We start from the raw sequence: 24,615 nt of genomic DNA on the forward strand, positions 1-24,615 counted from the left end.
ACCTATTTTTTACTTAAAAACTGCACTGTTGGTTAAGGGCTTGTAAGTAAGCATTTTACTGTAAGGTTGTATGTAATACTGTTGTATTCAGCGCATGTGACAAATACACTTTGATTTGATTTCTTATGACAACAAGTACTATTTTATATTGACATGGAATCTCAATTCAGGAAGCATAACGGCATAGCCACTATATCATCAAAATGCCCTTGTTGTTAGTGTGGTTGAAGATGGTGTAGGAAGGCAAGACTTCGTGCATCAGGTGAATTGAAGATGCCTCAATGCAAGTAAACCAAACAGGACTGACCAGCAAGCCAAAACACAGTAGTTTAGTGCACAACATCCCAGCATCCAGCCTTTCCTTCGCCTGTCAACATACATACAGCAGCATTAATGAGAAACCAGTAGACGACATCTTCATAATGTAGCCATACTATAACCCCAGTTTAATTGAATTAAAAGGCTTTTAAGATATGGTATTCCAGACTTCCCAGAGGGGGACTAAAATTAGGCTCTTTTGTGTTCGGACTGCTCTGGGGGGCCAGACAGTTCAATTTAGTCACAGCTTCCATTTAATAATACCTTTCTCCCACCACTGTCTCTCAACCATATTGCTTCTTTTTGAAGGTTAAACATTGCCTATCAGTTAGAAAACATTCCCACAGATTACATGCCAAGCTTTGGCATTAAGGGATGAGTATTTTGCCCACAAACCAAACATCCTCCCCCATAATCTGTTGTAATACGAAATGTTTTAAAGAAGGATTAGATTGATAATATGTCACTGAGGAAGACGTAGAGTGTTCTATTTCACAATTATCTCCTCCTGTTCACATTGAATTGCTCCCTCCTACCATCTCAAGCAAAGAGAGCTAATTCGTTTTAATCTCTCCCCGTAAGAAGCCCCAATTTTCATTGAGGTCAAACTTTGGCTCGTGCAGCAAGAATCAAACCATCCCATTTATTAATTCTCACCAAGAACCTCATTTCTATTTTTAGTATTTTTCGACTAGAGAAATGGATTACCGACTTGTTCCAAGTGGAGTTCCTTTCTCTGTTTGACAGACTGCAGTGACCTCCCCCTATCTCCTCCACACTCTGAGAGCAGTGAGATGCCACCATAGATTTAGAGATATCAGCTCTAACGTCAGTTTCTACCTTGTTTAAAAAAAATGTATCTAGAAGCCAACGTGGGGCCGGGATCTCACCTGGGGGGTCAGGCCCAATCTCTTCTCATCTCTCTGCCTGCTCTGGGTCCATCTACACCCTTCAACCCCCTCTCTCTGACTGACCTCCTCCCTACAGCACAGCCCCCACTCTGAGCCGCTACGTTATTCTAGGCTACTGTGGCCAGCGTCCCGCTAATAAAATATGACAGCCCAGATATAATATCAATACTTTCTCCATGATTAGGAATAAAGAACTCCTGTTCTTTGCCAAGTGCTAACCACATTAGAGGGGCTGTCTGATTGCGTAGCTTCACATGTGAGAGAAGCGCCAAACGCAGCGTTAGATTCTCATCAGGTCTTAATGGGGAGCAGACAGGTGACGGCGCTGGAACGACACACTCATTATTGGACACGCACAACGGACGGACCCACCCAGCGTTTTTAGTTTTGAACATACCTCTGGTGTCTGACCAGTTTTGAATAGCCCCCTATTACATTGACAGTCTCTCATAAATACCCTAATTGATAGCATTATTATCATGTTGAGGTTATTTGTTTGCCTTCTCACATTAGTGGGGATGAATGGGTGTTATTCATAAGGTATTAGCTACGTCCTCTTCAACATCCTCACAGCTTGATCTTTATTTTCCTGGATGAAGGTATAACGTGGGGATCCACTGCTAGTTGAATGTGTTTAAGAGTTTTGGTTGGGTGCGTTCGTTTTTAAGTGTGGCGGTAATCGTGTTATGAAGATTAGATGGGAGATGGTTAATGCTTTGTGATGCACCCAGAAGAAACTCTCCGAGAGGATAATCAGGTAAAGATCCTGAATAGAGTAATACTGTATTTTGGACATCACTGCATCAGACATGGGGACCAGTTCACGTTGTTATTTGTGTTGACATTTTCCATATTCCAACCGAGTATTGCTCTAGAAACATTAGAATGATTTTCAGGTTCAAATTGTACCATAATATTGTTTGGGATTTTCTGTGTTTGGAAAAACAAATAAGTATAATCACACAAAAAATAATGATTTTGATATACAGTGCATTCAGAAAGTATTCAGGCCCCTTGACTTTTTCCACATTTTGTTACGTTACAGCCTTACTTTAAAATGTATTAAATAGCTTTTTTCCCCTCAGCAATCTACACACAATACTCCATAATGACAAAGCAAAAACAAGTTTTTAGAAAAATGTGCAAATGTATTACATTTTTTTAACTGAAATATCACAATTACATAAGTACTCAGACCCTTTACTCATTACTTTGTTGAAGCACGTTTGGAAGTGACTACAGCCTCGAGTCTTCTTGGGTAAGACGCTACAAGATTGGCACTTCTGTATTTGGGGAGTTTCTCCCATTTTTTCTCTGCAGATCCTCTCAAGCTCTGTCAGGTTGGATGGGGAGCGTTGCTGCACAGCTATTTTTAGGTCTCTCCAGAGATGTTCGATTGGGTTCAAGTCCGGGCTCTGGCTGAGCCACTCAAGGACATTCAGAGACTTGTCCCGAAGCCACTCCTGCATTGTCTTGGCTGTGCGCATAGGGTCGTTGTCCTGTTGGAAGGTGAACTTTCGCCACAATCTGTGGTTCTGAGCGCTCTGGAGCAGGTTTTCATTAAGAATCTCTCTGTATTTTGCTCTGTTCATCTTTCCCTTAATCCTGATTAGTCTCCTAGTTCCTGCCGCTGAAAAGCATCCCCACAGCATGATGCTGCCACCACTATGCTTCACCGTAGGGATGTTGCAAGGTTTCCTCCAGACATGACGCTTGGCATTCAGGCCAAAGAGTTCAATCTTGGTTTCATCAGACCAATCTTGTTTCTCATGGTCTGATTGTCCTTTAAGTGCCTTTTGGCAAACTCCAAGTGGGCTGTCATGTGCCTTTTACTGAGGAGTTGCCACTCTACCATAAAGGAGGACTGGCCACTCTACCATAAAGGCCTGATTGGTAGAGAGCTGCAGAGATGGATGTCCTTCTGGAAGGTTCTCCCATCTAAACATTTGAACTCTGGAGCTCTTTCAGAGTGACCATCGAGTTCTGGGTCACCTCCCTGGCCAAGGCCCTTCTCCCCCGATTGCAAAGTTTGCCAGCTCTAGGAAGAGTCTTGGGGGTTCCAAATATCTTCCATTTAAGAAAGATGGAGGCCACTGTGTTCTTGGGGACCTTCAATTCTGCAGAAATATTTTGGTACCCTTCCCCAGATCTGTGCCTCGACACAATCTACGGACAATTCCTTCGACCTCATGGCTTGGTTTTTACTCTGACATGCACTGTCAACTGTTAGACCTGATATAGACAGGTGTGCGCTTTCCAAATCATGTCCAATCAATTGAATTTATCACAGGTGGACTCCAATCAAGTTGTAGAAACATCTCAAGGATGATCAATCGAAACCGGATGCACCTGAGTTCAATTTCGAGTCTCGTAGCAAAGGGTTTGAATAGTTATGTAAATTAGGTATTTCTGTTTTTATTTGTAATAAATTAGCAACATTTTCTAAAAACCTTTTTTCGCTTTGTCATTATGAGGTATTGTGTGTAGATAAATGTGGGGAAAAAATAATTTAATGAATTTTAGAATAAAGCTGTAAAATAACAAAATGTGGATCTGAATACTTCCGAATGCACTGTATACTGTTCATTCTCCTTGTATTGTTCCCAACTCACACCACAGATACTTGCCGTGTGTCGAGAGTAGTCTAGTCTAGACAACTACAGTACTGTATGTATCTGACTGACAGCCTCTACTCTAGAGAACTACAGAACTGAACTGTATGTACCGGACTGACAGCCTCTAGTCTAGTAAACTACAGAACTGAACTGTATGTACCGGACTGACTGAGCCTCTAGTCTAGTGAACTACAGAACTGAACTGTATGTACCTGACTGACAGCCTCTACTCTAGAGAACTACAGAACTGTAATGTATGTACCTGACTGACAGCCTCTACTCTAGAGAACTACAGAACTGTACTGTATGTACCTGACTGACTGAGCCTTTAGTCTAGAGAACTACAGAACTGAACTGTATGTACCTGACTGACAGCCTCTACTCTAGAGAACTACAGTACTGTACTGTATGTATCTGACTGACTGAGCCTCTAGTCTAGTGAACTACAGAACTGAACTGTATGTACCTGACTGACAGCCTCTACTCTAGAGAACTACAGTACTGTACTGTATGTACCGGACTGACTGACAGCCTCTACTCTAGAGAACTACAGAACTGAACTGTATGTACCTGATTGACTGAGCCTCTAGTCTAGTAAACTACAGAACTGAACTGTATGTACCTGACTGACAGCCTCTACTCTAGAGAACTACAGTACTGTACTGTATGTATCTGACTGACTGAGCCTCTAGTCTAGTGAACTACAGAACTGAACTGTATGTACCGGACTGACTGACAGCCTCTACTCTAGAGAACTACAGAACTGAACTGTATGTACCTGACTGACTGAGCCTCTAGTCTAGTAAACTACAGAACTGAACTGTATGTACCGGACTGATTGACAGCCTCTACTCTAGAGAACTACAGAACTGAACTGTATGTACCTGACTGACTGATAGCCTCTACTCTAGAGATCTACAGAACTGAACTGTATGTACCTGACTGACTGACAGCCTCTACTCTAGAGAACTACAGAACTGAACTGTATGTACCGGACTGACTGATAGCCTCTACTCTAGAGATCTACAGAACTGAACTGTATGTACCTGACTGACTGAGCCTCTAATCTAGTAAACTACAGAACTGAACTGTATGTACCTGACTGACAGCCTTTAGTCTAGTGAACTACAGAACTGAACTGTATGTACCTGACTGACAGCCTCTACTCTAGTGAACTACAGAACTGAACTGTATGTACCTGACTGACAGCCTCTACTCTAGAGAACTACAGCACTGTACTGTATGTACCTGACTGACAGCCTCTACTCTAGAGAACTACAGAACTGTACTGTGTGTACCTGACTGACAGCCTCTACTCTAGAGAACTACAGAACTGAACTGTATGTACCTGACTGACTGACAGCCTCTACTCTAGAGAACTACAGAACTGAACTGTATGTACCGGACTGACTGACAGCCTCTACTCTAGAGATCTACAGAACTGAACTGTATGTACCTGACTGACTGAGCCTCTAATCTAGTAAACTACAGAACTGAACTGTATGTACCTGACTGACAGCCTTTAGTCTAGTGAACTACAGAACTGAACTGTATGTACCTGACTGACAGCCTTTAGTCTAGTGAACTACAGAACTGAACTGTATGTACCTGACTGACAGCCTCTACTCTAGTGAACTACAGAACTGAACTGTATGTATCTGACTGACAGCCTCTACTCTAGAGAACTACAGTACTGTATTGTATGTATCTGACTGACAGCCTCTACTCTAGAGAACTACAGAACTGTACTGTATGTACCTGACTGACAGCCTCTACTCTAGAGAACTACAGTACTGAACTGTATGTACCTGACTGACTGAGCTCTGCCTCCTGCTGAGATGTGTTCAGCCCAACTGTAATGGGGCCAAGTCTGGATATTGAATCCATTTACAGCAGAATTGCCCAAAACAGATAGATGATCATTAAATGGTCCTCTTTCTCTTTTTATTTTATATTTGTATCTCTTTTTCTATTTAGTGCCATGGCTCCTCTGTCCATACACATTGCAGTTATCAATATTTTAATCTTTTTTCCTCAGGCGTTTTCTCAAGAAATCAATGCTTCCCCTCTGTGCAGTGTGACATCTTATCAAAAGAAAAGTCTTCTTTTATAAAGTGTTATTTCTCTCAGCGTTGACTCCGTATATATTTAAGGTTTCTTCCCTCTATCGCTAGTAGTCACTCAGCGGGATGAAAGCAATCTCAACTCCACAACCTGTGTTGTGACACGGCCTGATTAATATCCTGTGTTGTTCCTCAAGCTTTTTAAGTCAAATAATAGTTTATTCGAGATTTGCTTGAGTCAAAATAGCTTTATTTTATTTATTTTCTCAAGCATTAGTTTAATTACAAATATATATATACAGTATTACTGTACTTGAAGTGAAAACCAGACACTCAAAGCTGCCTGTTTTGGAGTATTTGACACTAGGTACAGTAACTCCCAAAATAAAGAAAACACTTGAGTAAATTAGGGATAAGTATATTGAAAGCAGGTGCTTACACATAGGTGTAGTTCCTGAGTTAAAGACATGCTCTGGTACTTTGGCGTATTTTTGAAACCTCCCGCTTTGGGCTGGATGTGTCAATGTGTAGTTCATACATTAATAATATATGAGCAGAATAACTGTATGACCTCAATTAGCCACAAAATCCCTGGATTGAAAGCGACTGTTTTCTGGAAGCTGTGCAGCGCCATTTTACCTACATTTACCCCCAGACACCTGGACCAGACACCTGGGTCAGACACCTGGACCAGACACCTGGGCCAGACACCTGGGCCAGACACCTGGGCCAGACACCTAGCAATTCGAGTTTCAGCTAATGAGCTTCAGCGCTACGTCATTTAAGTGACAGCTAGCAAGACACACACACAGCAGAGCCAGAGAGAGAACAATGATGTGGTGCACATATCTACAAATTTCAGGGACCACTTTTGGCTCGTGGGCGCTACATTCAGAACTACTGGGCTAAAAAGTGTACAAAAATACCGGAGAACATCTTTAATTAAAAAATCAACACCCATCATGCTTAGGGTCATGTATAAAAATGCCCAGTTGCCCATTATTTTGGCTACCATGGCTAGAAGAAGAGATCTCATTGACATTGAAAGAGGGGTCTCGAAGGAGCATAGGGCGTTTAAAGGGTGTGTGTGTGTGTGATGGAATTGTTAGTGGAGGAATGGTATCACATCCCTCCAATAGATTTCTAGACACTTGTAGAATCTAGGCCAAGGTGCATTAAAGCTGTTCTGGCTCGTGATGGCCCAACGCCCTATTATGACACTATGTTGGTGTTTCCTTGATATGTGATCAACCTGGGGTCCGTGGACCTCTAGTGCAGGGGGTCTGCGGAAAAATATTATCGTGTCTATACAGTGCATTCGGAAAGTATTCAGAGCCATGGACTTTTTACACATTTTGTTTCGTTACAGCCTTATTCTAAAATTTATTAAAAAACTTTTTTTCCTCATCAGTCTACACACAATACCCCACAATGGCAAAGCAAAAACAGTTTTTTTTTTGACATTTTAGCAAAACAGAAGTACCTTATTTAAGTATTCAGACCCTTTGCTATGAGACTCGAAATTGAGCTCAGGTGCATCCCGAGAACCTTCCAGAAGGACAACCATCTCTGCAGCTCTCTACCAATCAGGTCTTTATGGTAGAGTGGCCAGACAGAAGCCACTCCTCAGTAAAAGGCACATGACAGCCCACTTGGAGTTTGAAACAAAAAGAAACTAAAGGACTCAGAGAAAGAAGATTCTCTGGTCTGATGAAACCAAAACTTTCTGGCCTGAATGTCAAGCGTCATGTCTGGAGGAAACCTGGCACAATCCCTATGGTGAAGCATGGTGGTGGCAGCATCATGCTGTAGGGATGTTTTTCAGAGGCAGGGACTAGGAGACTAATCAGGATCGAGGAAAAAGTACAAAGAGATCCTTGATGACAACCCGCTCCAGAGTGCTCAGACTGTGGTTGAAGGTTCATCTTCCAACAATGACCCTAAGCATACAGCCAAGACAATGCAGGAGTGGCTTCGGGACAAGTCTCTGAATGTCCTCGAGTGGCCCAGCCAGAGCCTGGACTTGAACTCGATCGAAAATCTCCTGAGACCTGAAGATAGCTGTGCAGCGATGCTCCCCATCTAACCTGACAGAGCTTGAGAGGACCTGTAGAGAAGAATGGGGGAAATTCCCCAAATACAGGTGTGCCAAGCTTGTAGCGTCATACCCAAGAAGACTTGAGGCTGTAATCACTGCCAAAGGTGCTTCAACAAAGTACAGAGTAAAGGGTCTGAATACTTAAAGTACCAGTCAAAAGTTTGGACACACCATTCAAGGTTTTTTAAAACATTTTTAAAAATATTTTCTACATTGTAGAATAATAGTGAAGACATCAAAACTATTAAATAACAGATATGGAATAATGTAGTAACCAAAAAAGTGTTAAACAAATTAAAATATATTTTGTATTTGAGATTCTTCAAAGTAGTCACCCTTTGCCTTGATGACAGCTTTGCACATTTTCTTAACCAGCTTCATGAGGTAGTCACACAAGTTAATTTGTGGAATTTCTTTCCTTCTTAATTAGTTTGAGTCAATCAGTTGTGTTGTCACAAGGAAGGGGTGATATACAGAAGATATCCCTATTTGGTAAAAGACCAAGTACGTATTATGGCAAGAACAACTCAAATAAGCAAAGAGAAACAACAGTCCATCATTACTTTAAAACATGAAGGTCAGTGAATCCGGAACATTTCAAGAACTTTGCAAAAACCGAAGATTTTTTTAAAATAAAAATCGCTAAAACCATCAAGTGTTTTGATGAAACTGGCTCGCATGAGGACCACCACAGGAAAGGAAGACCCAGAGTTAACTCTGCTGCAGAGGATAAGTTCATTAGTAGAGTTACCAGCCTCAGAAATTGTAGCCAAAATAGATGCATCACAGAGTTCAAGTAACAGACACATCTCATCATCAACTGTTCAGAGGAGACTGTGTGAATCAGGCGTGAATCAGGTCTTCATGGCCGAATTGCTGAAAATAAACCACTACTAAAGAACACCAATAAAAATAAGAGACTTGCTTCGTCCAAGAAACACGAGCAATGGTCCTTTGTCTGATGAGTCCAAATTTGATATTTTTGGTTCCAACCGCCGTGTCTTTGCGAGACGCAAAGTAGGTGAACGGATGATCTCTGCATGTGTAGTTCCCACCGTGAAGCATTGAGAAGGAGGTATAATGGTGTGGGGGTGCTTTGGTGGTGACAATTCAAGGCACACTTAACAAGCATGGCTACCACAACATTCTGCAGCAATACGCCATCCCTTCTGGTTTGCGCTTAGTTGGACTATCATTGGTTTTTCATATGGTACTGTATGAAAATGTGATATTTAATTCTAAAAAAAAAAAATCTAAAAAATGTAATAACCTGATTTTGCTTTGTCATTATGGGGTATTTTGTGTTGATTGATGAGATTTTTTATAATTATTTTTATTCATTTTGAATAAGGCTGTAACTTAACAAAATGTGGAAAAAGTCAAGGGGTCTGAATATTTTCCAAATGCTCTGTATTTAAAAAAGAAGTGGTAGAAAATAAGAAAATATCTTCTAACGATGTCAACTTTATTTCTCAACTCCTAATATTGAGCAATTTACACTCATTCGAGCCAATTACACTCACTGGAGTATCTGACATAGTCTTTGAAAAAGCACCAGCGAGTACCCATCGCGGCAAGTGCCGCTGGCTGCTGGTAAGCTTTCTTGACTTGGACATAAGGTTTTTGCCAATGTAACAAGTGTTGAATTTCATGTAATATAATTACGCAAAATCAGAATAGTTCCCATGTCTGATATTAGTGTACATTATTTTTGTTGTTGTGAGTGCCCCTTGTAAATGGTGCACACGTCTTCTCCTTCTCTATTGTCCCTCATAAACATCCCATGCACCCCCTTACCTCTTCCCTTTCTACTGTATCCCTGTGGAAGTGGTAGGCTACTGTAAAATTGTCCCTTGAAAATCATTACCATTATCAATACGTTAAAACACTTCTCAATGAGTTTATATGGCCATTGACAGTGTATTATATTGGTTGGTCTCCCACCATTCTATTGTAATATATATGCACATCAGTCATCTAGCTACTGTACTTTTCTCTGTACATGTCGTCATTGGGCTGGCATGGCTATTCATGTCCCCTTTCGTTGTTCATTTGAACTTTGCAGAGAGGTTGGCGTACAAGGGTGGCACAGCATTTGTTTCTGGAAGTTTTTCCTGTCATTATCAGAGAGGAAAAGATCAAGACCAACCCTGACCCTTCGGTCATCTCCACCGGTCACACCAACACATGGTTAACCTTTGTTAAACCAGCTCAACAGCTGTATTAGTCGACATATCGTTTGGAGATGCAGTACCTTTCTAGCTAATAGTTAGCTATGTTAGCGCTTATACTTATACCCCAGTATAATGTGGGGAGGGCAAAATAATGAAACACCATCTACCAAGTTCATTTTAAAATGCTGATTACTTCGCATTGCCCTTATCATTCACCTGATGACAAGACGAGGACAAATGTTTTGGGCTGACGCATGATGGGGGTCCCTGGTTTGCTTGGGGTCCCTGGGAAAGAAAAGGTTGAAGACCCCTGCCGTAGTACTCAGTGTCTTTCTAAAGGAGCCCAGACCAGGTGAAAGTTAGACACAGATCAGTAGTAGTGTTATGACAGTGTTATGCCCAGGGGGCCTTCATCTACTCTGGTCGTGTGTGTGTGTGTGTGTGTGTGTGTGTGTGTGTGTGTGTGTGTGTGTGTGTGTGTGTGTGTGTGTGTGTGTGTGTGTGTGTGTGTGTGTGTGTGTGCAGTGCTCAGTCTCTACCTTGAAGTGCTGCAGTTGGGTGGAGGCCTGCAGGTCCTGCTCTGCTTCCTGCCTCAGACAGGAGTTGAAGATGAACAGCTCTGTGTCTCTCAGCCACACCTTCAGATCCTTGATCCTGCCCTCCAGCCGGCCCAGCAGGCTGCTGGTATGAGGGGACAGGGCAGAGTGAGGGTCCTGGGATGGGCTGGTGCTCCCCACAGACTCCCCCAGGATCTTCTGAGGAGGCCAAGAGGAGAGGAGGAAGGAGAGTTATAGAGACTGTGACTGTGTATGTACAATCATTTCAGAGCGGTACAGAGTACTGTTGTATCAATATACTGACAGCAGGTGGGAAATATACTGCAACATTATTGTGATCTGATAGCCCTCTCTGTTTGACACTTCTTTCCCTCCTGGCAATGCGACATTCTAGCAAAAAGCTCATGAAGTTGTCTATTTCAATAAGCAAATAAATGTGCAGATGTTGTTACTATCAACAAGTCTCAAACAGTGCTGATCATACCACGATTATTGCTACGTTCTAAAGATGAAGGCGGCTAATTCTGGACGTATTTTCAGTACAGCCGTATATTCTGCGATGCCGCTCAGAGAATCACACAGAAAGGAGTAGATAACAATCAGAAGCACAAATACCCTCCAACGATTTCCCAAATAGGACTCTGCTGAGCAATTTCCCCCTCCTTCTATAACAGAGCAAACAGCACCACGCTGTGTATAGCCCCAGCCTGACAGACACTTGGCTGTGACCAAAATAGCACCCTATACCCTACATAGGGCACTACTTTTGACCAGTGCCCTGGTCATAAGTAGGGCACTATGAAGGGTATATGGTGCCATTTGGGACACGGCCACTGACATGTGCGTGAGTTCCCACCTGCCTGGGAAATGAGAGCTACACTATAGCTACTTTTGGAGCCAGAGTGTCTGAGTCTCACACTCACACACACCACACACCACACACCACACACCACACACCACACACCACACACCACACACACACACACACACACACACACACACACACACACACACACACACACACACACACACACACACACACACACACACACACACAGGGGTTGAACTCTGTATGCAGAGGAGCCCAATTGTAGAGTGGCAAAGCACTCCATTATCCAATTAATACACACACTGGTTGGTTTAATTGGCAGTCCTTTGTGTTGGTGCTGTGTGCTGGTGGATGTTTTGCAAGCTGTAATGGAAACAGATGTGATTATGAGTGAGTGAGTCAGCAATGAAGTGGCCATTTTGGGGCTAGATCGCTGGCTGGCTGCACCCATTAAACACTGTGTGTGTTGATCCTCCATTACAGCTCTTTCTTTATTAGCCTCCACACCTGTGTGGCTGTCAGAGAACGTGTTAACGGCCGACCAGAGTCTATGACTAGACGGGTTTGACTTGCATGTTTTAGAGTCACCGTGAGAAACCAATGATCACTTAATACTACAGTGGTGTGATGTGAAATGATGGAGTAGGAAGTGAAAATAGGAGAGGACACCTAGCTTTAAGATATTGTCAGTGAGGTGATATGAGTCACACATATCCCTAAACAATTCCACTGATTGGGATTTTCAATATTGATTCCAATAGCGTTCGACTTTGATTATCTGTACCTCACAACTCCATAAGTGTCCTTTGGGCTTACTGAAGTGGCTGCCTCCCAGCAAAGAGCATCGCATTTGTTCCCTCCCTTAAAAAGAATCCCTCCCTGACATTCTCTCTCTCTCATTCTGTTTCATTTTCTCTTCCCTCTCCTCTCCTCGTTTGAATATCGATAATTTGAAAGCACCCAATGAACTCCAGATATAGCCATTGTTTTTGCCCTGTGATGAACAGAGCTCTGCAGAGAGAGAGAGAGAGGTGAATCCAAATGCCCTTGGAGGGTCAGGGATACAAAAAAAGGAATTTATTGCCACTTTATTTTGTTCTGGAACAGTTTGCAATCATAAATTCTTCATAAGCAGAATACTTCAGAGAATGGTCTGTCTTCATAAATATATACGACAGAGGACATCAATTTCATTTAATTCACAATTTGTGTCAGCACAGCAGATGCCAATGCCTGACTTGATAGGGTTGTTTAATATGCAATTGAGACGGCGTAATGTGCAGTGCAGGGAGCAGAAATTCGCAGATTAAACTCCCCGCACCACTGCCATTTCATTCTAGCGGCTCTCTGCCCGATGCCACTCACCACAGACCAAAGAAATATTCCTTCGCTAAACAGAACTTTGTTTATGCATGAGCATCCTGTACAAAACGTCACACATTTATTTGGGATCTCAGTAGAACTTTAATCAGCGCTGATTGCTGTGGTGGAAGAGAAAACGTGTTCGTTTGTTGTTTAATTTCCAAACAGCATCTCTTTAGCTTGGGAAAGGAATACATATGTTTATCTAGCTGAAACCAACCCACTCACACACACACACACACACACACACACACACACACACACACACACACACACACACACACACACACACACACACACACACACACACACACACACACACACACACACACACACACACACACACACACACACACACACACACACACACACACACACACACACACACACACACACACACACACACACACACACAGAGTCATTTCTTCTATGCGACAGTACGCATTGTTTTACGTCTATGTATTCATGTGTTATAGCGAAAATATGTCTTGGAACTCACACATGACAGAAATGACAGCAGGAACATGTTTGAGTTGTTGGCATCTTGATAATTCTATGTTGTTGGATCTGTGCATGTCTGCGTCCTAATGGTACCTTGTTTCCCATGAAGTCCATAGTCCTTATGGGCCCCTGGTCAAAAGTAATGCCCTACATAGGGAATAGGGTGCCGTTTGGGATGCAGCCCATGTGGATATGAGCGGGTGGATATGAGCAGAAGCTGCTTGGGGTACTACTGGGACAGGGATACGTCCTGGTAATTGAGAGACCAGCAATTATATTTCTCATGTTCAGAGATTAGATGAACAGTGATTAACCTAAAATTAGCCTCTAAGAGCAATGCACAGTTGAACCCCAGTCGGTCTGATAAGGATCAACAAGCCAGCCATACCGTACCATTAACAGGATCATCAAGACTAGAGCAGGCAGGCGTCTCCGATCCGATACCATCTCCTGCTTCCCTGGCTGATATCCAAGATGGAGATATAGCTGAGCTGCCCCCCTCTAAGCAGGGCGGTGGGGGTGGATGGTGGGGGGTAGACAAGGCAGGGTACCTAGCTACTGTACTGTATTTGGTGTAGTGTTCATGTGTTGCATAGATAAGAGGGTTTGGGGGTGGAAGAAGGAGCCCCAGGCCTGTTCATCATTTCAGAGGCGTAGCAGCAAGGCTTTATCCTGATTCATTCACTTCAATTGAGCTGCTAGCCAGCTCCATCTCCACAGGGTTCCCTGCTAACCGAGAGAGGGCCAGCATCCAAAATGGCACCCTATTCCCGATATAGTGCACTACTTTTGACCAGAACCCTGCACTATGTAGGAAATAGGGTGCCATTTGAGACACAGACAGGCTCTCAGGTGGGATATTGACCCGTATTAGTGCACTGGAGTCTGAACGGGACTGACTGGGGGACAGGCAAGGGTGGGGGCCTGGGGCGCGTTCCTTTTGCTTTTACCTAAAAACAGCAGAACAACTGTTTTATTTATGCAGATAACAATGAGCTCCCAACAAGAAGGTCATATCATCATTTTGACCCATTATGTCTCCTTTTCTGGATCCGGACTATTAACAGTACAGAAGGTGGAGTAGTGTTACGGTGTGTGTGTGTGTGTGTGTGTGTGTGTGTGTGTTCACCTGCAGCTGGTCCCACTTCTGTGTCATGGCATTGACTCGCTCGTCGAAGTCCGGGGGGAGCTGGGCTCCGCTCCTCCGCAGGCTCTCGGCCCAGCCCAGGAGGTGTGTCTTCTTAGGGTGCCACATACTCATCTCTACACTGTTCCCCTGGGGACAGACACATGAGAGAGAGACACGGGTGAGACATTGAGGGACACTGTCTGCACACTACAGGACGTACTGTGGAGGAGAGATACACAGCACTGACTACATGCATGTCATCTAGTGCACTGCGGAGCATAGAGACACACACACAGAGACGTGGGTGAGAGTACATTTGAACCGGCCTAATTTCCACCATTCATACAGAAACCGGTACCTGCGAAAAGCTAGTTAATTGCAGGGAAAGATGTCCGTTGTGAAAAGGCTATTTACTATTTGAGACACAATTGGCACACATTGGAGTACATAGTGTATTGTAGAGTTGCTCACAATCCCCAGCACTGACTATGTCATTCATTAAACTGGTGAGCACAGCAGTGCAGCCCCCTGCTGCACACAAAGGCAAACAGACATTTAAAATAAAAAAGCTCTGATATTTTGTGCCATAAACTGAGTGTCTCTCTGTCTCTCTGTCTCTCTCTCTCTCTCTCTCTCTCTCGGTCTGTGTTTATTTCTCCACCAACAAGGAATCTTACTCAGAGAAGGAAATCAGAGATATTGTTTCAACAGCATTACAACTGCACGAAACTCATATTTAGTGTAAATAAACTATAATATTCTAAGATGGAATATGTTTGGGGAACTGACATTTTCATTTAACTGGCTGAAGAAAAGCTTACTGTAACAGTACGAAATTGACACTCTTCAATCTCACATATTTTTGGTTAATTTCTCTCTTTCCCCTCCCGTTTCATTTTCTGCATCAATAGCTACTTGATTCTAGTTTTCGGTTGTCATTTATCATTACAGCACCAGCCACATTTAAATATTTAAATGTACTCCTGTTTTTTCCTTTTTTTTAAACTGTCATCAGTCCAGAAACCATTTTTCATTGTCGCTTTTTTTTTGATGGAGATGGTATCACACTTCCTCTGAAGCCATTCATCCCTTTCAGATTTTTAATAGCGCCGCATGTAAAAGTAAATGTGTTACCATCTAACTATCAGGAAATGATCCAATTTATTTGTTGACAGCAAATATTGATTTTCCGAGTCTTCTTTTGTTTAAAAATGGCACATCATTGATCGAAAGTCAAAACATTACAGGAGAATAAAGTAGATAAGTGATTAAAATGCATGAGATCCAGAACTTTGAGATTAATGCTGAGAAGGATCTTTGATCAAATACACTGAACGCACTGGTGAGTTATAGCCTCCAGTCTCTGTCTGAGCTAGAATAGCCAAGGATCTGCATACCTTAACTTTGTGAAATAGCTCTGGTAGGATCATAGGATGAAGTTATGAAACATGTAATATAGTACGCCGGTGCAATTGCTGTCATGATGTGAAAATATACTATATATTTTTTTCGTGTTGAACACAACATTGAAGGCCATTTTCATGACTTGGTGCTGGATGAAGACGAGCTTTAAGAAAATAGTGTCTAACTTAGTTGGAGTGACGGGTCTATGAGGGGTTGACAGAAAGAGAGAGAGAGGGGGCGTGGTGGAATGAAGTGGGGGGTAGGGGGGTGGAATGGAAAAGAACTGTGTGCTCTCCAAAAAAAAAGCGAGTCACATGAAAATAGATGAGGAAAATCAACAAGCAATCATAACTTTAATTCATTCCACATATTAATGAGTACGAAAGACTGGAAATGTCAGCAGAAATGCAGTCATACATGAAAAGATTTAATGCATTTTTGTAGATTCATCTTATCCATTAAATGAAAGTTTGTTCAGAGTCTGTAACGTGTTGAGACAACAGAAGTAAGACTCCATGAAGTGAGTCGGATGCCTCCGTATTTAAATGAATTTATACACAGTTATATAGTTAACACATTACTGCCAGCCACCACAAACCAGCCTCTATGAAAACTCACAGTTAACATCCAACAAAGTACAATGGACGCTGCAGCTAGCTGCCAAAATCATACCAATATACTGTTTACTGGTACAACAATAACACACTAATAACAGGTGTATTGTGCATATACATCATCATACTATCTAAATATAGATCTTTTTTAAAGGTGAAACATTACCACATATTAAATCATAAAGATGGCATTAATAAAACAGAATATTCACATATTCCAGGGCTTGTAAATACTAAGCTTGTAAATCTCAATGCTTATAAAGCCTAGCAATGGAATGGGCCACCTCTAACTCATAACATAGTGTGCTGTGGTGGTAGAGATTGACTCAAGAGAATCCTCCGTGGGGAATGTGTTCTCTTTAACCAACAAAGCCTTAAGAAAACAAAGAAGACAAATATGATAATTACTTCATCAATTTGGGGTGGGGGGCATCCTCACTACCTACAATTTGCTGTTGGCAGTGTCAAAGGAGAGGAAGACAGGGGCTGGGGAGAGGAGAGAGGAGGGAGAGAGAAATCCTCCATTGAAGAGAGCGAGAGCGAGAGAGAGAGCGAGAGAGAGAGAGAGAGAGTGCAGCTTCTACAGCTGATGAGAGAGGGGCTCTGTCTCCCTGATAGATGGACAAGCTCCAGCCATGAAAGAACAGGAAGAAATATTCAGTGTGTACTTAAAGAGAAAAAGGAAAACATCAAACCCTTGATTCAGATATAATTCTAGACTGTTTATGCAAAATGGAAGCGCTAAGTTGTTGAGTTGTTTTGTGTGTGTGTGTGTGTGTGTGTGTGTGTGTGTGTGTGTGTCTGTGTACTGAAAATCACCCCGTTGAAAAAAATCTGCTCTAACGGGACTGGAACAAAAGGCCTTGAAACACTGTTAATTGTCACCATGGTGACCAGAAGAATAAGCCATTTTACAACTGGTATAGAAGGCTCACATTGAGCTCACAGTGAGTCAAGCATTTTTCTTTTTTTCCCTGCTTAGTGTTTAAGAACAAGGTGCCCAGTCACTCTGGGGTCAGCTACAGACCCAGGAGAATTTCCACTGGCCATTCCAGATTTCATCTAGCGTGGAATCATTCTGTTTTTAATGAGACACACAAGAGAAGAATAAACCTTTACATCATAAAAAAAATATATTTTAAAAGGAGAAAACAAATTGAACAAGCAATATGATCATTCAGGGAACCATGAATTTGGAGAAAAGATTGAGTGAAGAGTAGGATGCTATAGGCACAAGGAACCAAGGGAATTCTGGCCCTGTCATAACTGTGGACAGTGGTGATAACAATAGACGAGCAGACACGCACTTTCAAGACATTTCTGCCTCCCTCTTTCCCTCCTTCCATCCAAAGAGGATGCATTACACAGATTTCCAAAGTGCTAATGAGAAATACAAGAGGATCAATAGACAAAGAAGTGCCCAGTCAGCCCACAGATTGGAAAAAAGAAAAAAGGAACAGCAGGGTCTTTTACAGAAAATGTTTCATGTTAGAAAAAAAGACTTGCTGCTGGACATGTACGGGGTTACAATAGCTTCTCCTTTCAAATTCTATGATCAGGGTCAAAATAATATTTTTCTTCTGTTTCTAACAACTGCTCTCAGTTGGACGTGTATTGTTGAATAATCGTTGGTCCTGTCCCTACAACACGGAGGGGGAGAGAGTCTCTCTGACTCTCTCTCTCTCTCTCTCTCTCTCTCTCCCTCTCTCTCTCTCTCTCTCCCGCCCTCTCTCTCCCTCTCTCTCTCTCTCTCCCTCTCTCTCTCTCTCTCTCTCTCTCTGGTGACCCCATAGGCAGCCCATGTCTAATGCCATTCAGTGACAAACAAAGACAGTCTTTATCCCAGCCCTGGGTTCTAAGCTCAGCTGCATGCAGTGTGGAGGAATCTGAGAGCCCGATGAGAGAGGGGAGGGGCGGGAGAGAGGTCCTCAAAACCCCAGCCCACGCCGCTCCACTCCTCTTTTCTCTCTTCTTTACCAGATTTTTCTTTACCAGACAAACACAGGAAACAATGCAATCAGCCAAGACCACAATGTTTTAGTGAGTGAGGAAAAAAAAAAAAACCATGGATGGCTATGGAGTTTTGGCTCTGCCTGGCTAGGCCTCAGTGACAAGGCCAAGAAGGAGTGTTTGGCTGGGTGGTAGGCATCGCTAAGCAGCCCAGTTTGTTTAATCACAAGTGCATATCCTACAGGAAACTATAAACCAGCCAGCAGAACACACTGGGAGGGTTGTTAAACTGACACCTGTGTAGTTTAATAGATAATCATTCACGGTAAAACACTGCATAAGAGCAGTAGACTGCTCAGTATACTGTAATAACTTTGCTTCACAATTTGCCATGTAAATGAATATCACACTGGCCTGATCAGTATAAATGTGTTACCTTTGATGGAGATGGGGGGAAAAATTAAAATCTGCAGTGTCATTTGAAATTGGCAGAACTGGCCGAGTAAATTACATTTGAGGATTTTGAATGGGTTTCTTTCTTCTAGCTTATTCCATTTGCATTAGCTGAGAAATCATATTACATAGCCCATGCATTGTTAATTGGTCCTTTATTGCATTATCCATGATATAAATTAAATGACAAATATTAAAATGAATTGCAAATCCACTAATAGAAGATCATAAGACAATCTTTTTTAAGTATTACTCATTAATAATTGAATTGTAATTATATCACCAGCGGTCTGCGCTGCAATGGAGCAGACATTTTATATATCCACGTGGAAGGTTTTCCCTTCACAGTCCCTCTCTCCTATTCTCTCCTCTGCTTCCCTCTCCTCTCCGTCCAGTGGGGCAGTCTTATTGTGACTGATGTGGGGGAATCATGGGGATTCATTAAGACCCTATGGAATGATGGAAGCGAAGGAGGGAGGAGGGAGGGAGGGAAGAAAGAGAGACGTTTTCTCCTCTGGTCCTCTTTCTAGACGCCTTGCGTCCTCCCTGAAAAAGACCAGCCTCCTACGCAGGCTGAGGAGCTCTCGCTCTGATACAGAGCAGCCCCTAGAAAAGTGACTCCTTTGTCAACAGAATACAAGAGAAAGTTTATTTTGTGGAGGAGGACCATGGAGAGAGAGAGAGAGAGGGAGGGGGGAACGAGTGAGAGAGAGGGCGGAGAAAAATCCCTCCATTTTCTCCCTCTGTCTCAGTCCTAACCAAGCATTTCTTAGCAGACAATTAAGAGTTCCTATTTAAAGATCATTAAAAAGCCTTCCTTGGAGCGGCTAGGAGCCTGGCTGACTGAAAATAGTTCAATTCCTCCTTTTAGCCCTGTCCATCCATGGGGGAAAGAGTGAGAAGAGAGAGAGAGAGAGAGAGAGAGAGAGAGAGAGAGAGAGAGAGAGAGAGAGAGAGAGAGAGAAAGAGAGTGAGAGTTGGGGGGGGGCTGAATTGAACCGAATGAAAAGAAGCAGTTGGAAAATAGCTGCAATCATTTAATGCAGATGACCTCTGACAGAGTGGCCGCTCCTCTCTTTCCTCTCCTCGCTCACTCTCACTCCTTCCTGTCTCTCTCCTTCCTCTCTCGCCGTCTCTCTGGCAGCCAGAATTTGCATGGGCTCTGTGCGCAGAGGAACAATGTAACCTAAATGGTAGACAATCTTTATTCTAATGAAGTGGGTGTCAAGGTCAATGTAAAACTGTGATGATAAATGGCGCACCACTAGGCACCGGGAGTCACGCAGGCATTATGCTGCTTTCACATTAATTGTAGAGTGAAATCCAGAGTGAATTCCCCTATACAAAAAGGCCTGCTGTTGGCAGGGAGGGAGCAGGGTGGAGGCAGGGGGGTTGGAGAAGAGGCGGCTGGGAGGGAGGGACTCTATACACGGGGAGACGATGCTGTAATGTCTGGGAAGGGAAGAGGACATCCGTGGACATCTATGCTGGGATTGTGCCTAAGGTATTTGACAGGCCGAGCACTGAGGGTCACAGTGCTCTATAATGAGATACTGAATGTGTCTTATAAATGTCAGATGGTTGAAAATGAATACATTGTCAAAGATGCAAACAAATCACTATGAATTGTGACAGCATGGAGTAATGAAAATATAGAAGTATTTTATGTGGCCATTTCTGTAATGTCTGCTCACTTCTCATATAGTCATATATCTACTGATTGTATAGAGCACATGCACCTATACTTCTAGGAGGCAATATGCTTCAGCTAAAGGGGAAATAGGTCTAACACCATCCATCCATGCATGGAAACCTCTGATACAACAGGAACCTTGAGCTAACACAGAACAGTTAGAGTCAGAATCACCGAAGCCTGCTTTCCCTTTATGATGACTGACAGAACAAAACCTTCTAAACGCACCACCAACATCCCCCTAGGACCAGATGAAATCCTGATTAATATAACAGCGTTGGAAAAGACCCCAAAAAATTCTTTACAACGCTGTTACTTGACCCTGGTAGTGTTATATTCAATATTTCTCCTCAGTCTGAGTGAGTTTCTTTGAAGGACTGCTAGAGCTGCTTCTACACATTTCCTCAAACAGCAGGTGAGACAGAGGGGCATCCCTGAGGAGTTCTACAACACTGCAATGCTGGCTCAGAGCTGGGGAAACTACTTCACAGAGCAGAGAACGAACCTCCAAACTGAAACTCTCACAACCCCAATACACCTAGAGTATTACAAGTTCCAAGCCCTGACACTTTTATGTGGGAGCTTAAAGTGATTTAACATTTCCATGTGTTTTTAAAAATGTTAAAACCCATCACAGTTTTTTGGGGTATTTTTTCCAAAACCCGCCCCAAAAAATAAAATGAAGAAAAACAATGAAAATGTTGAAATGTTTATATGAGGATGGAGCAACATGATGCAACAATTACATTGGAAATTAGGATCGGCTCATAGCTTTGTGTAATTTCTGTGTTCTGAAGCATGGAAATGTAATCTGTCATTAATTAAGGAATGTTTTCTTCGTTCTCTGGCTTGGTATCATTTTTCTGTGTGTGTCTAACTGTCAGGTTGGCTGGAGCTTACTTTAAGTGGAAGACAGAGGGTGCATCCCAAATGGCTCCCTATTCCCTATATAGAGCACTACATTTGACCAAACCCCTATGGGCCATGGTACTACATAGAGAATAAAGCGCAGTATGAGATGCATACAGATAGTGTCCTGGGGTGTAATCATTAGTCCAAGCAGTTGCAAAACTGAAGTTTCTATTGGACAAATCCAGTTAGGTCCCGCCACGTTTCGTTTGCTTCCGTTCAATAAATGTTTTCGCAACAGAATCGGCGTACCCCTGTAGTGGTGCTCTGTATACAGGATACGTCTGCTTGGGACGACACCCTGGTCCTTATGTAATGCACTCTGACCCGTGTCCATATGGCTCTAGACAAAAGTAGTGCACTATTCAGGTAATAGGGTGCCATTCCGGACACCAAAAGTGCACTACATACGGAATAGGGTGTTATTTCAGACACAGACCGGCAGGTTTACGCTCTTGTTTGTAATGAGCCAGCCACCGTCTTCCTATAGTAGCTTCAGGGTGGGCGAAGGAAGGCTGGCCGTCCCCACCCAGATTAGAATGTCACTGCTGACTTGGTGGCTAACAATGAATACAGCAACAGCAGACACCACCTTGGGAAACTGGCTGATATTCAAATATACTGGAAAAAGTCACGCTGTAGCTCTGTTTCCACAGTATGCTTCATGGTTGGTTTGTACATGTTGCTTGTTATTGAATTGGGGAGGGGCTCCATCTCTGAAGAGAGAGAGAGAGAGAGAGAGAGAGAGAGAGAGAGAGAGAGAGAGAGAGAGAGAGAGAGAGAGAGAAAGAGAGGGCCAGAGAGAGAGAGAGAGAGAGAGAGAGAGAGAGAGAGTACAGAAAGTGCAGTGAAGTCTATAGGGCAGGTGTTGTCTGTTACTGGCTAGCTGCGCACTCTGAGGCCTTGCCTGGCCGTTCTGTCCAGCGTTTTGGAGCGTGGCCAACAAAATGAAAGGAAAAAGAGACAACCGTGTTGTTTGCCTTGCCATTCAGAGCAGCTAACAGTTCTCTTCAGGAGTAATGAAAGAGGGCCAAGATTACATCACTACATCAAAATGCCATTAAAATCATCCTTCAGCCTAAAAGCAATCCAAAATCAAGCCAACCATCTGTAATATGTCCCCTAATATGTTGGTGGTATACCGACGCAGTGCATTCTCCCTTTCCCTCTGCAAACCTCAGTGCCATGGAAGTTTTTGCTAACAATTAGAGTAGCAAGCCCAACCCCCCACCAATGCTTTCATGCTGTATGAGTAAACTTTGCAAAGTTCCCACAGTGCTTCTTCTGGATGAAATGCTAATGCTGCTCCATTGCCTAGCTACAGGGAAATGCTCTTTTTTTCAATGGGCTAACAGAGAGAGAAAGAGGAGGGAGAGAGAGTGACGAGAGAGACGAGAGGGGTAGAGAGAGAGCAAGACTCAGAGAGAGGACTAAAGAGACTCGCAGAGAAAGCGAGAGAGAGAGAGAGAGAGAGAGAGAGAGAGAGAGAGAGAGATAGAGAGAAAAGACAGGGGATAGAGCATAGAGAGGGGAAGAGAGATAGGACATAAGCTGCTACTAGTTTTCAGAGGCATGGCCCAGAAAAGAAACAGCAGGCTTAGGAATTCTAGCCACCACCATACCAGTCAGTGACCAAACCACCAGCCCCCCAGCCCTCCCTCCCTCCCTCCATCTCCCACCATCTATCCCTCCCTCCCTCCATCCATATCCCTCCCTCCCTCCCTCCCTCCCTCCCTCCCTCCCTCCCTCCCTCCCTCCCTCCCTCCCTCCCTCCCTCCCTCCTTCCATCCCCATACCCATCCACTATCCAGTAAACCCTCCACTCTCCCACTCCCTCTCAGAGAGTCTGTCATGCCTGCCAGCCACCAAAGCTCTCAGCATATTGACTCAACCTGTTTGCCATTCTATGAGTAAAAGACCAAATAGACTTTAAAACATCACTAATACTGAACATGGATGGTTGGTTTCTGTATGAATTGCAGACAAATTGAGTCAGAATTTCTGATTGGATATGAAATACCAACCGTTAGTGCATGTTGAATTACAGGCAAGTTTATATACTGTATTCTAAAATGATAGCAATGTATGGTAACACTTAATTTGGATAGTCAGTCCATCTGTAGATGCTCTACAGACCATCTACACGATCAGTAACATTTCAACAAACAATCTACTAGCTCTAACCTTTATCAAAACCTTAAACTTAACTCTTACCCTAACCCTTATTTTAAACCTAACTTTGACCTTAGCAAGCAGTTGCTTGTCAACAGATTGTTTGTTGATAGTATGACCATCTGTAGAGCATGTATAGATGGACAATCCAAACTATCAAAATAAAGTGTGACCCAATGTAGTGTGTTGTCTGGACCTCATTTATCATTCCCTCTCTCATTCAACATGAATACATGTCAATGATTATTTCTGAAGGGGATGTTTTTTCTTGCCTCTGAGAGTCTAACCTTTGCATTAGCAGCACTGTGTTCTCTCTCTCATAGCCCTGTCTCTCTCCTGGGTGTGAAAATCACTAGGGCTGCGTTCAGCCGCAGTGTTATTGATGAAAAAGCAACGAGCCAGTCGGGGCAATGCTTTATTAATTAATCTCCTAATTCCCAGGCCTGAATTTAGCCCAACTAGACAGACTTGTAAATGATGTGCTTTGCTCTTGTCAACAAAGATATTTGTATTTCTGAATTATGCATATGGTATAATGGGACTCCATCAGAAGTGCTGACAACAAAATATTTGGAAACTACAAAATTCACAATCTCAAGGGCTTCAATTCCCTATTTCCTGCCTAGATTTTATGAACTGCCAACGAAGCCTATATTTGATATGGAGAAGGTTAACTGTCAAATAATTTTAGGCCTGCTACTGATGTCTTGGAATAAACAAACAAACACACACAAGAAAGCCTTCAAAAACCCAATTAGCTTACCTAATATTTGGCAAAATACAGAATTATACACAGGTCTTTGAGCAGGTGTTTGAGCATACTGTAAATCCTATAACCCTATATGTAGCCTATTTTATATGTA

General features: G+C 42.9%; 1 protein-coding gene across 2 annotated transcripts in view; it reads right to left on the reverse strand.

Annotated features, from left to right (window-relative positions):
- LOC139375052 (A kinase (PRKA) anchor protein 6) overlaps nt 1-24,615 on the reverse strand; it is a 181,932-nt gene that overhangs the window by 27,757 nt on the left and 129,560 nt on the right. For both annotated transcript variants that reach the window (XM_071116434.1, XM_071116435.1), the window contains 2 exons: nt 14,558-14,704; nt 10,719-10,934 (listed from right to left, as the gene is read on the reverse strand). In XM_071116434.1, coding sequence (XP_070972535.1) covers nt 10,719-10,934; nt 14,558-14,704 — 363 coding nt within the window. The remainder of the gene's footprint in view (nt 1-10,718; nt 10,935-14,557; nt 14,705-24,615) is intronic.

Source organism: Oncorhynchus clarkii, chromosome 19 (assembly GCF_045791955.1).
Source record: "Oncorhynchus clarkii lewisi isolate Uvic-CL-2024 chromosome 19, UVic_Ocla_1.0, whole genome shotgun sequence".
Classification (NCBI taxonomy): domain Eukaryota; kingdom Metazoa; phylum Chordata; class Actinopteri; order Salmoniformes; family Salmonidae; genus Oncorhynchus; species Oncorhynchus clarkii.